Raw genomic sequence first — 13,874 nt, forward strand, 5'->3', positions numbered from 1 at the left:
CAGGAAGCTTGGAAGAAATTATTTTAAAGAGGCATTTCTACATTAGATGTGATTTATATATGAGCCTTATTTGAATGCTTGGTGCAACAGAAACAAAAGGGTATTTTTATTACAAGATACTTCTGCTCTAAACCATGGTGTAAGTAGTAACTGCATCATTGCAACAGAGAAACCAAGCTGTAAACAACCCTTTTAGTTGGACTAAAAATTAAGTAGGTGAGGATTTGAGAACCACTGTTCACCACAGCAGCCATCCTGAGCCTCATTAACAAGTAAATATATCTCAGTGCTTTAAAAGGCACTCAATAGCATCCATCTTTCACAACCTTGCAACTATTAAGACTTACAGTAAATTTAAAGAAGAGTTGTAAAATAGGCTATCAAATTCAGACCTATTCACAAATATTTAGAAAACAGATCTTCAACTTTAAATGTACTTTAAAACTAAAACTGTCACTGAACCCATTGTGAAATCAATATTCCTACTTTATAGTTGGGAAAACAAGACTCTGAAAACCTCTCCAGCTGAAAGGGAAAGTCTACGCTAGAACTGTGCTTAGAATCCAGGAGTTCATGGATCTTAGTTCTCTGTTCAAGCCACAAAGTCAGGACAATCACTTTTTATATTTCTCTTTGTTTCAGCTCCTCCCCTTTAAACAAATGCATGTGCAATGAGCAAAACTGTTTAAAATAAAGATTTAGGGTGGGATTTTCAAGAGTATTCAGTGTTGATTTAACTCTGCTTATACTGAAGTCAATGGGAGTCTTACTAACGCTTTTGAAAAACCCATTCTAAATGCCTTTATCACTAGACAGGTTTCTTTGTTATAAATTTATTATAGTGGCAGTTTGCTGCATTATCATCCAGAGATGGGGGTGCAGATACTAGCCTTGGAATTATGAGCCAGCAAACTAGTCATGCTTTAAGACAATGATATCTTGCAAATGCTGGTGAAGGAAATTCCAAAAAGGGGGCCCAGGGGGCGGGGACGGAAGGAAGAGAAGACAAATAAAACACACTCAAAGCCTGACAAACTGAAAGCTATCTTCTCTTGATTCTTATTATTTAGTCTAATCTTCATACTTTCAAAAACATCCAGTTGAAATGGGGAGTCATTCATCACTGATAATCACATATAAATAACCCACCTGTCCACAGGAGTTGATGTATTTTCAATAAAACTAATAACTTTTTCTTTCACATTCACAGATTTAGTCTTCAAAGCAACAGTCATTTTATTTACCAAGGACTTGACTCCTTTTCCATCACTTGAACCATTAGGAGAATCACCCTGTAAATGTAAGAGCTCTAAGAATTAATTGTAACACAACATTTTTACTATCAGTAATTTGTTAAGAATGAAAAGCTACAACATACTGAGCATGATCACTTGCTATTGTTTACAGGAAAGTTCTCTAGACTATTAGTATTGTTTATCACAGAAATAGGATTTAAAAAGAATGGCAGCCATAAAGTACTAAAGTAAAGCTCATTTAAAAAATAAGCTACCAAGCCCCATTACTTAGAACGGTGCTCTGAAACTCCACTGAGAGGAAATAGTTCTAACCATGTAAAAATGTAAATGTATATAAAAATTAAAAGCCATATTCTACCTACCACTAGAAGGGGCACAGAAGATTCAGGAAATGTGTTTCTTGGAATATTACAAGTAAGGAAGGTGTTGGATCATATTAAAGAAGTTCTGTATTAAAATCACAAGTGAGTTTGATTCCCCATAGTTTAAATTCCAGGGTATTACTAATTCAGAGGTCTCTTGGTTTTTGGTACTGTTTCTCTCCCTCTATATGTGAAACTTGCAAGCTGCTAATTGTGTTAGTACATTCTAAGACAGAGTCTGTTCTCAAAGCAATTCACAGAGAGAGAGACTCAAAGCAATACTCTAACAACAGAAACAGCACCCAGAGACTCCCCGCCCTTTTGTTGTATTAACAATTGTGATTAAAATAGAGATAGAGGATGTATGTGGATGGATGCTTGGTGTGGATAATAACTGAATGATCAGGGAGGTGCCAGCCTAAGAATCCAGTGTCCATCGGCTAAAGAAGGCGTCAAGTGGAAATAACCAGAGGACCCCCAGAGGGCAGACTGGAATCCACCCAACAGCCTCAAGAATGGGAGAACCAAAGAACAAGATAACATCTAGCAGCACGGAGCCGTCAGGAATGTGCTATCTGCTGATGCTTCATCATGCTGTTGCTGAATCAAATTCCCATAGACTGGCATAGGAAGAAATTCCTATAAAAATGGACTCTAGAAAGTGAAAACTTTGGGGTCTGATTCTGCAAACCAACTTCCAGGAGCGTCAGATGAGCATCTGACAAGGCCCTGCTCCCTCCTCATGTCCAGGCCATCTGGCCAGTGGCTTGGCATGAGCAACTCTAAGGCTGGTAACTATGATAACAACCTTGCAGAACCTGTGTGTGTGTTTGTATGAATGAATGTGTGAATAAATATGAGATTGAATGGAATGTTATAGCTATAACTAACTGCTTACTATGATTCTTTCTGTATTCACAATAAATGTGGTATTTTGCCTTTTCCCCTTTAATAAGATCCTGCTGGTTTTTATTTTATTGGTATAACAAAGGAATTTAGAGGTGCCATGGAAACACAACCTCCATACCCTATGGATCTCTCAGATGCATGTATAAAGGAGAATTTAGCCTCACAGTGCACCATTTCTTAGAGATGGCTGGTCACCCTCATGCTGGAGTCATGTTGCCACTGGCTTTCACTAACCCATTAGACCTGAACAACCTCACTTTCTGAAATAAGTGACTTTAGATATGTAATAGACCTCATGTGGGATTATGAAACAATTTTGCAAGGACCAGCCACTGACTTGGTAAACAACTGGTTGAGTTCTTCTACACCTTTGGGAAGGTTTCCTGAAATTCCAAAAGGATATCTTATCATCCCATGTACAGCCTCATGTATTTTATATACCCCAAAGTGAGGAAGATCTAAGAATGGTAGCTATTCCATATATTTTATTGAAATGCAACCAATGTGAGATTTTCTCTGAAGATTCTCTCTTCTAAAACAAGATGACTTCAGGCTACTTCCAACAGGATAAAAGATGGTTATAATCTGCAATTAAATATACAGCTAAGGACAATTATAATTTGTAGCAATACATTCTGCAGGATAGACTTGAGGTAAGAGAAGGGTAGATTTAGGCCATCTAGGACCCATCTTCCCATCTTATCTACATCTATTGGACAGAGCAAAAAATTATGGCTCGGATCCTTCTATCAGATATCCACAGGTGCCACACAAGCACAAGAATCTGCACACACATACAGTTGCAAGATCAGGCCTAAATTAATAAAAACATGCACTGTGAGTTTATAGAATAGAAAGACACTATGGAACACACAAAAATCACTGCTTCTTGTCATTTTCAAATATACAACCTGATCTATAAATGCACTTACATCAACAGAGGAGTTTATGCTACTTCTTGAGCCTGAGGTACTAGCAATCCAGTGGCCATATCCATTTTCGGGTCCTTCCACATTGATGTCTGCTAAGTGCTGCTGGAGTGCTGTTAGAAAGGGCATTTTTAAAAGAAGTTCAGAGCCACATTTGAATGAGTCATCTGATCATGTCTCACTTCAGACTGCTGATGTCAACATTTACTCTAGATGATTTACAAAAATGCAAATAAGTTAAAATGCTACTCCTGCTACTGCTTTCTCCTTTCAATACTACAGAGCCTCTAAACAAACTTATTGTAATGAAATAAAAGACAGGAAAATAACACTACATAAAACATAGAAGCACCAGGAAATAACTGGCTGCTTAATTTTTGATCAGATGGAGTGTGTGTCAAAATAGTGCTATTAGTCAAAGTAGAAGCTATTAGGTCCTGATCCTACCATTTAGAACATGAGTGGATCCCTACACTCATGCAGAGCCTCATTGACTTCAACTCTGGTCTGCCCATGCATTGTAAATTGCAGCATTGGGAACCTAGTTACTGATTTTTAAGAAAACAAAGTAGTGAAGAATTACAGCACTGTTAACAAGTATAATTAGGAAACACTGTAGTTGTTTTAACATACATAGAAAGAACACTAGGGAGGATAAAGACATTGGGAGGGAAGCTTCCCAGCCATTCATGATTAATTCAGAATTCAGGATACACTGTGACAATGGTAAAGCTAATTAACAATGAACATGCAATTGCACAGTGTTAAAACAGCACATGACAAAAAGCTAGTGAATAAACTATGTTTGCCATCCATTTAACTAGTTGCCAAACAAATACCAACAGTAATCCCAACAGCATTAAAAAACACATTCAAAGCTTTGTCAGGCCAAGAGTGAATGTAAAAAGCATTATTAAATCAAAAGCTTACCCATGAATCCTCCTTTGGCAATGCTTACATATTCCTTGTTTTTCTGCAACAAGAAAAACACTGGAAATCATATTTGTGACACTCATGGATTTTCAAATTTAAGGTGGAAAAACAGGTCCCTACCTTAAGGGCGTGACATATGCTTAGCATACTTTACTTGATAAATTTGGAGTTTCTTTGAACCAAGGAAGTCTTATTTTTAAAAATGAGAGTGATAGAGTTATGGTCTAATGCCTTATACATGTGCTCACCTTTAATAATTAGAATACTCTTATTGAAATTAATAGGACTACTCATGGAGTAAAGTTAAGCATGTGTGAGTGTTTACTATTTGGGATACTCAAGCCCTAATCCTGAAAAGAAGCGTGCTGCAAGTACCAGATCATATATGTTTCTGTTGCTTGCTTTTCGACTTTCCTCCATATCACAAAGTTGCAGTCAGCTCTCTCTCTTCTTCATTGTGATGCCCCAGTATGAACCATATATGGTTTTCACAGCTATGACAATGCATAAGTGACTCCATGAAGGCCAATCATTTTATTTTTAGCTAATGGCATGGTTCTGAAAAGCTTTTTTTAAAAAATATTTATTACATCTCAGCTTGTGTACATCCATCTTCAAGAATCTAAGTCACTCTACAAATTAAAACAATACCTACATTAAAAAAAGGGATGGCCTAGAAAAGTCAGCCACACTCACCACCAATGGGGGAGGAGGTGGAGGAAAAATCCAGAAAGAAGAGCTGGTATAAAAGGGAAGTCAAAATAGTTAAAGTGATCTGACTAATGGAAAAGTCTTCCATTTGGCACTCCTCAAAGACACCAAAAGAAATTAAGATCAGTATGTATTCAGTTATAATAGTTTTGGAGAGATGTAGGAGAAAACTCATTTCCCTTGGAATTTGATTTCTGAAGATGCCATCAGCAACACTTTGAATTGAATTCATGGGAAGACTGCAAAAGGCTGGCATTAAAATGTTCTTTACAGGAGTAAAATTTTGTAATTGTGGCAGCTTCTGAATCAATTTAAAAGAAAATTAAGTACGAGTTAATTACAGTAATTTTAGCCAGGATGTAATGAAAGAATGAATGACCATAGTGAGGCCCATGATGCATAGCTTTTACAGAAAACTGGAGAGGGTACAGTAACAGCCATTCTGAAGCATTATTGCAACAGGGATTTATAATCCCTAAATGCTATTCTAAACCATATCATTAAACAAAAAACCCACATCACTTATCTGAATCTCTACAGACTGGCTCCATGGTAGCTGTGAAATCACAGAACTGGTGGCAATAGCTTTGGAGGATTTCTATGGGGAATGCTCAGGCAAGATACTGCAGCTTCAGACTGCATTAAACTTTCCTCCAGAGCGTAGCTGAACTCGACATACTTAGATCTACTTACCGTGGGGTCTTCACTGCGGTAAGTCGACGGCTGACGCTCTCCCATCGACTCTGCCTGCACCTCTCGCCCTGGTGGAGTACCGGAGTCGATGGGAGAGCACTTGGCGATCGATTTATTGCATCTAGACTAGACGTGATAAATCAACCCCCTGCTGGATCAATCACTGCCCGTCAATCCAGCAAGTAATGTAGACAAACCCATAGTCCCCAGCTCTCTGATGGATGCAGATATCTGGAGGACTGATCCCTGCATCTTCCCAGGGGAGAAGAAAGAGAGAGAGCACGAGAGAAGGGCTAGAATGAATCTTACCTCCCCATAGAATAATATGGAGAGAACTGTGCCAGTGCACCCTTGCAGAATTTTTCTGATGCCAAGATCCTCTACCGTGGGTTTGTTTAAGGAAGGCAAGATCTGGGTTGAAGTGAACAACTAATTTTGGTGGTCATTAAATGACTGCTCAAAACCATGTGTAGTTATAAGAACAGTTAATGTGTAAAGAAAGTCTATTTTGTCACTCTTTATTGATGTGTGAAAGAACGTAATTCTTTAGTTGTTCAAACAATAATTCCGATATCCTAGTTGTACCTGTAAAAAGTGTGCCAACACCATGTTCATATACATGTCTTCCTCTTCCCTGCCACTTCCCATGAAACAGAGGTGCTCCCCACTAGCTATGGAGCCAGACTGTATGGATTGTTTCTGTGCTTCTAACAAGGATTTTACAGACTGTGCAAACTCTGATGGGTTCTGGAGCATCTACAGAATAAAATAAACAGAATGTTAACTATTTTCTTAGCATACAACTTGTCAGCGCACACACAAAAAAAGGCATCAGGACTCTCATTTGTCTGGTATTCACTAAGCAGCGTGTGCCCAGCACTCTACAAGGCACAAATTAAAGACAGTCTGTGTCCCAGAGGTCATATTATCTAACAAAGACACACACAGAAGACTTTCTGTAAAATCCTCAGAAGGGAATACTCTATTTTTATTAACTCAATTCTTATTGACACAGTAGAAAAAATTAGTCTTTTTTAAAGGAGGACTTGAATGAGAAGACAGTTAGGTAGCAAGCTGGAATCAGGAGGATTTTCCATAGCTGTGGGATGACGTACAAAAAGACACACAAAATAAGAGTTTGAGAAGGACACAAATGGGACACAGAGGCTGGCCTCTATTTTAGGCATTTCTGAGTTGCTTTTACATTGGTACCTGAGGGCTGCTGGGAAGAGCAGAGAGGCGTGAGGGAGATGTGACAAGAGGAACATAAGAATGGCCCTACTGGGTCACACCAAAGATCCATCAAGTGATCCATCCCCTGTTGCTCATTCCCAGCTTCTGGCAAACAGAAGCTAGGGACACCATTCCTGCCCATCCTGGCTAATAGCCATTGATGGAGCTATCCTCCATGAATTTATCTAGTTCTTTTTATAACCTATTATGGTCTTGGCCTTCACAACATCCTCTGGCAAGGAGTTCCACAGGTTGACTGTGCGTTGTGTGACGAAATACTTCCTTTTATTTGTTTTAAACCTGCTGCCTATTAATTTCATTTGGTGACCCTCCTCATTCTTGTGTTATGAGAAGTAGTAAACACTTCCTTATCTACTTTCTCTACACCAGTCTTGATTTTAATAGACCTCAAACATATCTCCCCTTAGCCATCTCTTTTCCAATCTGAAAAGTCCTAGTTTTAGTAATCTCTCCTCATACAGAAGCTGTTCCATACCCCTAATCATTTTTGTTGCTCTTTTCTGAACCTTTTCCAATTCCAATATATCTTTTTTGAGATGGGGCGACCACATCTGCACACAGTATTCAAGATGTAGGCATACCATGGATTTATACAGAGGCAACATATTTTCTTTACTATTAGCTATCCCTTTCTTAATTATTCCCAGCATTCTGTTTGCTTTTTTGACTGCCATTGCATATTGAGTGGATGTTTTCAGAGAACTATCCACAATGACTCCAAGATCTCTTTCTTGAATGGTAACAGCTAATTTAGACCCCATCATTTTATATGTACAGTTGGGGTTATGCTTTCCAATGTGCATTACTTTGCATGTATCAACATTAAATTTCATCTGCCATTTTGTTTCCCAATCACCCAGTTTTGAGAGATTCTTTTGTAGCTCTTCGCGGTCTGCCTGGGTTTTAACTATCTTTAGTAATTTTGTATCATCTGCAAATTTTGCCACCTCACTGTTTAACCCTTTTTCCAGATCATTTATGAATATGTTGAATAGGACTGGTCCCAGAACAGATCCCTGGGGGACACCACTATTTACCTCTCTCCATTCTGAAAACTGACCATTATTCCTACCCTTTGTTTCCTATCTTTTAACCAATTACCAGTCCATGAGAGCATCATCCCTCTTATCCCATGGCAGCTTACTTTGCATAAGAGCCTTTGGTGAGGGACCTTGTCAAAGGCTTTCTGAAAATCTAAGTGTACTATATTCACTGGATCAACTTGGTCCACATGCTTGTTGACCTCCTCAAAGAATTCTAGTAGACTGGTGATGCATGATTTCCCTATACTAAAACCATGTTGACTCTTCCTCAACAAATTATGTTCACCTATATGTCTGACAATACTGTTTATTATATTTTCAACCAGTTTGCCCGGTACTGAAGTCAGACTTACAGGCCTGTAATTGCCGGGATCATCTCTGGAGCCCTTTTTAAAAATTGGCATCACGTTAGCTATCCTCCAGTCATCTGGTATAGAAGCTGATTTAAATGATAGGTTACAGACTACAGTTAGTAGTTCTGCAATTTCACATTTGAGTTCCTTCAGTACTCTTGGGTGAATACCATCTGGTTCTGGTGACTTATTTCTGTTTAATTTATCAATTTGTTCCAAAACCTCCTCTAATGATACATCAAATCTGGGACAATTCCTCAGATCTGTCACCTAAAAAGAATGGCTCAGGTTTGGGAATCTCCATCATCCACCGTCCTTGAGTGCTCATTTAGCACCTTGAACGTCCAGTTTAGCAGGCTTCCTGCTTCTGATGTACTTAAAAAGTAATAGCAAATTTTTTTTGAGTCTTTGGCTAAGTGTTCCTCAAATGCTTTTTGGCCTTCCTAATTGTATTTTTACACTTCATTTGCCAATGTTTATGCTTCTTTCTATTTTCCTCACTAGTATTTAACTTCCACTTTTTAAAGGATGCCTTTTTGCCTCTCACTGCTTCTTTTACTTTGTTGTTTAGCCAGTTGTTTTTGCCTCTCACTGCTTCTTTTACTTTGTTGTTAGGCTCTCTTTTGGTTCCCTTCCTATGTTTTTTAATTTGGGGTATATATTTAAGTTGAGCCTCTATTATGGTGTCTTTAAACAGTTTCTATGCAGCTTGCAGAGCTTTCACTGTTGGCACTGTACCCTTTAATTTCTGTTCAACTAACCTCCTCATTTTTGTGTAGGTCTCCTTTCTGAAATTAAATGCTACAGTGTTAGGCTGCTGTGGTGTTTTTTCTGACACAGGGATATTAAAATTTAATTATATTATGGTCACTATTACCAAGTGGTCCAGCTATATTCACCTCTTGGACCAGATCCTGCACTCCACTTAGGACTAAATCAAGAATTGCCTCTCCTCTGGTGGGTTCCAGGACCAGCTGCTCCAAGAAGCAGTCATTTAAGGTGTCAAGAAACTATCTCTGCATCCCGTTCTGAGGTGACATGTACCCAGTCAATATGGGGATAACTGAAATCCCCCATTATTAATTATTATTATTATGAGTTTTTTATTTTAATAGCCTCTCTAATCTCCCTGAGCATTTCACAGTCACTATCACCATCCTGGTCAGGTGGTCAGTAATATATCCCTACCACTATATTCTTATTATTAGAGCATGGAATTTCTATCCATAGAGATTCTATGGTACAGTTTGATTCATTTACAATTTTCACTTCATTTGATTCTACGTTTTCTTTCACATATAATTCCACTCCCGCACCAACACGACCTGTTCTGTCTTTCTGATATATTTTGTAACGTGGTATTACTGTATCCCATTGATAATCCTCATTCTACCAAGTTTCTGTGATGCCTATTATATCAATATCCTCATGTAAACCAGGCACTCTAGTTCACCCATTTTATTATTTAGACTTCTAGCATTGGTATATAATCACTTTTAAAATGTGTCTGCCATTACACGATGTAGTTGAATGGGAATTATTTGACTGTTTTTGATCAGACCTTGCCTGTATTTTATCATTTTCCATCCTCTCATCCTCATTAGGACATAGAGATTCTCTATTAATAGATACCCCCTAAGGGATGTCCGAACCATGTGCTCCTCCGCACCTGTCGGCCTTCCCCCAGCCCTTAGTTTTAAAACTGCTCTACGACCTTTTTAATGTTAAGTGCCAGCAATCTGGTTTCATTTTGGTTTAGGTGCAGCCCATCCTTCCTGTATAGGCTCCCCCTTTCCCAAAAGTTTCCCCAGTTCCTAATAAATCTAAACCCCACCTCCCTACACCTTCGTCTCATCCACTCATTGAGACTCTGCAGTTCTGCCTGTCTAACTGGCTTTGCACGTAGAAATGGGAGCATCTCAGAGAATGCTACATGGAGGTCCTGGACTTCAATCTTTTACCTAGCAACCTAAATTTGGCCTCCAGGGCCTCTCTCCTATCCTTCCCTATGTCACGGATACCTACATATACCATGACCACCGGTTCCTTTCCAGCACTACACATAAGCCTATATAGATGTCTCGACAGATCCGCAACCATTGAACCAGGCAGGCAAGTCACAGTGCGGTTCTCCCAGTCATCGCAAACCCAGCTATCTCTGTTTCTAACAATTGAATCGCCCATTACTAATACTTGTCTCTTTTGAATAGCTGGAGTTCCCTCCCCCGGAGAGGTATCCTCAGTGTGAAAGGATACCACATCATCATCTGGAAGGAGGGTCCCAACTATGGGATTGTTTCCCTCTGCTCCAGTTAGATACTCTCCTTCCCTGCGACTTTCATCCTCCTCAACAGCACAGAGGCTGTCAGACCGGGGATGGGACCATTCTGCTTTGTCCCAGAAAGTCTCATCTATGTACCTCTCTGCCTCCCTCAGCTCCTCCAGTTCAGCCACTCTGGTCTCCAAAGCCCGTACATGGTCTCTGAGGGCCAGGAGCTCTTTGCACCGAATGCACACATACGCCACCTGCCCACAGGGAGATGAGAGATGTAGGGAAGGGCTAGTTGTGTAACAACTTATAACTGTCTGAGCTCCTGAAACAAACAGACAAGTTTAAGATAGCCAGATGGATGAAAGGGTTCTTAGTACACTTCGAAAACTAGAACTGTGTTAGCTTCTAGACTACAGAACAGAATACACTACAGGTCAGATTTATCACACAAACAACAACAACAACATGCGCAGCCTGTCAAAAAGGGGAAGAAAATGGACTTCCCAAATCCAGTGACTCCTGCCATCCCCAAGGGGCAGGGGCTTAAGAAAGGAGACTTAATTAAGTCCATCAGAAAAATTCAGCTCACACAACAGGTTAAGAGGAAAAAATTTTTTTTTTAATCTAGTTTTCTAGTTGGACTTCATAATGAGGCACACAGATCTAACACCTTGCCCAAGGTGACACAGCAAGTCAGTAGTTCAACCCAAATTAGAACCAGGGTCCTCTTACAGCCAAATGCTGTAATTTTTAATTACTCGTTAAACCCCACTACTTCCTGCCACTAAAGCCATATACAAATTACATGGAGTCAAATGTTTACTCCCCCTGTGAAAGTATTTCACCTGTTACATGTGAATAAAGTGCATTAAAGTTACCTGAATAGCTTTTATTCTCAATCAGCAATTGTTTGGACATACTGCTTCTTACATTAAATCCTCCATACTGTACCCAGCATACATACAAATAAAACTGCAACCGGTTATTTTTATTACTTGAATGCGTTTTCATCAGTGATATGACAGCTTGTTTTATTTATTCCAGTAAGGGCAATTATAGCCAGTCAACTGTAAAATTACAGCAATTAATCCCAGTTTATCTCTCGTTTAAATGCCTATTTTAATATGTCCAGTATATTGAAAAGGGAGGACAGCAGTTTGAAGGACCTAATTTTGATTAATAAAACATATTATTCTATAACATGTAACAGTTAAAGGGGCCTATTTCTACCTCAATGAACACAAATATTTCATTAAGGCTAATGCGAGTTATTATCCACATGCATCAATAGGAAAATATGTAAGTTTCTTTCCTACATAAATATTGGTTCACTTGCAAAAAGAACTTACCTGTACAGACAATAATTGTATTTAAATATTCAGTATTAACTGCCTTCTGATGATTAAAACAATACTACAGAAACATGAAAACTAGTGATATAAATGAAGGACATAAAAACTTTCATTCATAACATAAGAATGGCCATATGGGGCTCAGACCAATGGGCCATCTGGTATCCTGTCTTCCTATAGTGGCCAGTGCCAGATGCTTTAAGGAATGATCAGAACATGGCAATTATTGAATGATCCATCTTCTGTCATCCAGTCCCAGCTTCTGGAAGTCAGAGGTTTAGGGACACCCAGAGAATGGGGTTGCGTTCCTGACCCTCTTGGCTAATAGCCACTGATGGACCTATCTTCCATTAATTTATCTAATTCTTTTTTGAACCCAGTTATAATTTTGGCCTTCACAACAACCCAAAAGTTCCACAGGTTGACTGTGCATTGAGTGAAGTATTTATTTCCTTACGTTTGTTTTAAACTTGCTGCTATAAATATAATAGGTGACCCCTGATTCTTGTGCTATGCGAAGTGGTAAACACTTCCCTATTCACTTTCTCCACAGCCTTCATGATTTTGGAGGCCACTATCATATCCCCACATAGTCATCTCTTTTCTAAGCTAAGCAGTGCCAGTCTTTTTTAATCTCTCCTTGTATGCAAGCTGTTCCATACCCCTAATCATTTTTGTTGCTCTTCTCTGTACTTTTTCTAATTCTAACATACCTTTTTTGAGATGGCGTGACCAGAACTGCATGCAGTATTCAAGGGGTGGCCATATCATGGATTTCAATAATGGCATTAAGAAAAGGAGTACTTGTGGCACTTTAGAGACTAACCAATTTATTTGAGCATGAGCTTTCGTGAGCTACAGCTCACTTCATCGGATGCATACCGTGGAAACTGCAGCAGACTTTATATACACACAGAGAATATGAAACAATACCTCCTCCCACCCCACTGTCCTGCTGGTAATAGCTTATCTAAAGTGATCATCAGGTTGGGCCATTTCCAGCACAAATCCAGGTTTTCTCACCCTCCACCCCCCCCCCACAAATTCACTCTCCTGCTGGTGATAGCCCATCCAAAGTGACAACTCTTTACACAATGTGCATGATAATCAAGTTGGGCCATTTCCTGCACAAATCCAGGTTCTCTCATCCCCTCCCAAAAACCACACACACACAAACTCACTCTCCTGCTGGTAATAGCTCATCCAAAGTGACCACTCTCCCTACAATGTACAATGGATTTTACTAAAACTAGACAAGCCATTTACAACGCACACTTTGCTTCTCTACAAAAGAAAAAGGACACTAAACTTTCTAAACTACTACATGCTACAAGGGGCCACAGCAATGGTTCCCTCAACCCACCTAGCAATATTGTTAACCTATCCAACTATACTCTCAGCCCAGCAGAAGCAGCTGTTCTATCTTGGGGCCTCTCCTTCTGTCCCTCCACCCCCACGAACATGATACAGTTCTGTGGTGACCTAGAATCCTATTTTCGACGTCTCCGACTCAAGGAATATTTCCAAAATACCTCTGAACAACATACTAATCCACAGAGGTCTCCCTACCAACACTACAGAAAGAGAGATTCTAGGTGGACTCCTCCTGAAGGTCGAAACAGCAGACTGGACTTCTACATAGAGTGCTTCCGCCGACGTGCACGGGCTGAAATTGTGGAAAAGCAGCATCACTTGCCCCATAACCCCAGCCATGCGGAACGCAATGCCATCCACAGCCTCAGAAAGAACTCTGACATCATAATCAAAAAGGCTGACAAAGGAGGTGCTGTTGTCATCATGAATAGGT

General features: G+C 39.5%; 1 protein-coding gene across 3 annotated transcripts in view; it reads right to left on the reverse strand.

Moving 5' to 3' along the window:
• TBC1D23 (TBC1 domain family member 23) overlaps positions 1-13,874 on the reverse strand; it is a 64,882-nt gene that overhangs the window by 18,123 nt on the left and 32,885 nt on the right. For all 3 annotated transcript variants that reach the window (XM_073307586.1, XM_073307592.1, XM_073307603.1), the window contains 4 exons: positions 6,379-6,549; positions 4,387-4,429; positions 3,460-3,569; positions 1,150-1,292 (listed from right to left, as the gene is read on the reverse strand). In XM_073307586.1, the coding sequence (XP_073163687.1) occupies positions 1,150-1,292; positions 3,460-3,569; positions 4,387-4,429; positions 6,379-6,549 (467 nt within the window). The remainder of the gene's footprint in view (positions 1-1,149; positions 1,293-3,459; positions 3,570-4,386; positions 4,430-6,378; positions 6,550-13,874) is intronic.

Source organism: Lepidochelys kempii, chromosome 1, assembly GCF_965140265.1.
Source record: "Lepidochelys kempii isolate rLepKem1 chromosome 1, rLepKem1.hap2, whole genome shotgun sequence".
In the NCBI taxonomy this organism is placed as follows: Eukaryota; Metazoa; Chordata; order Testudines; family Cheloniidae; genus Lepidochelys; species Lepidochelys kempii.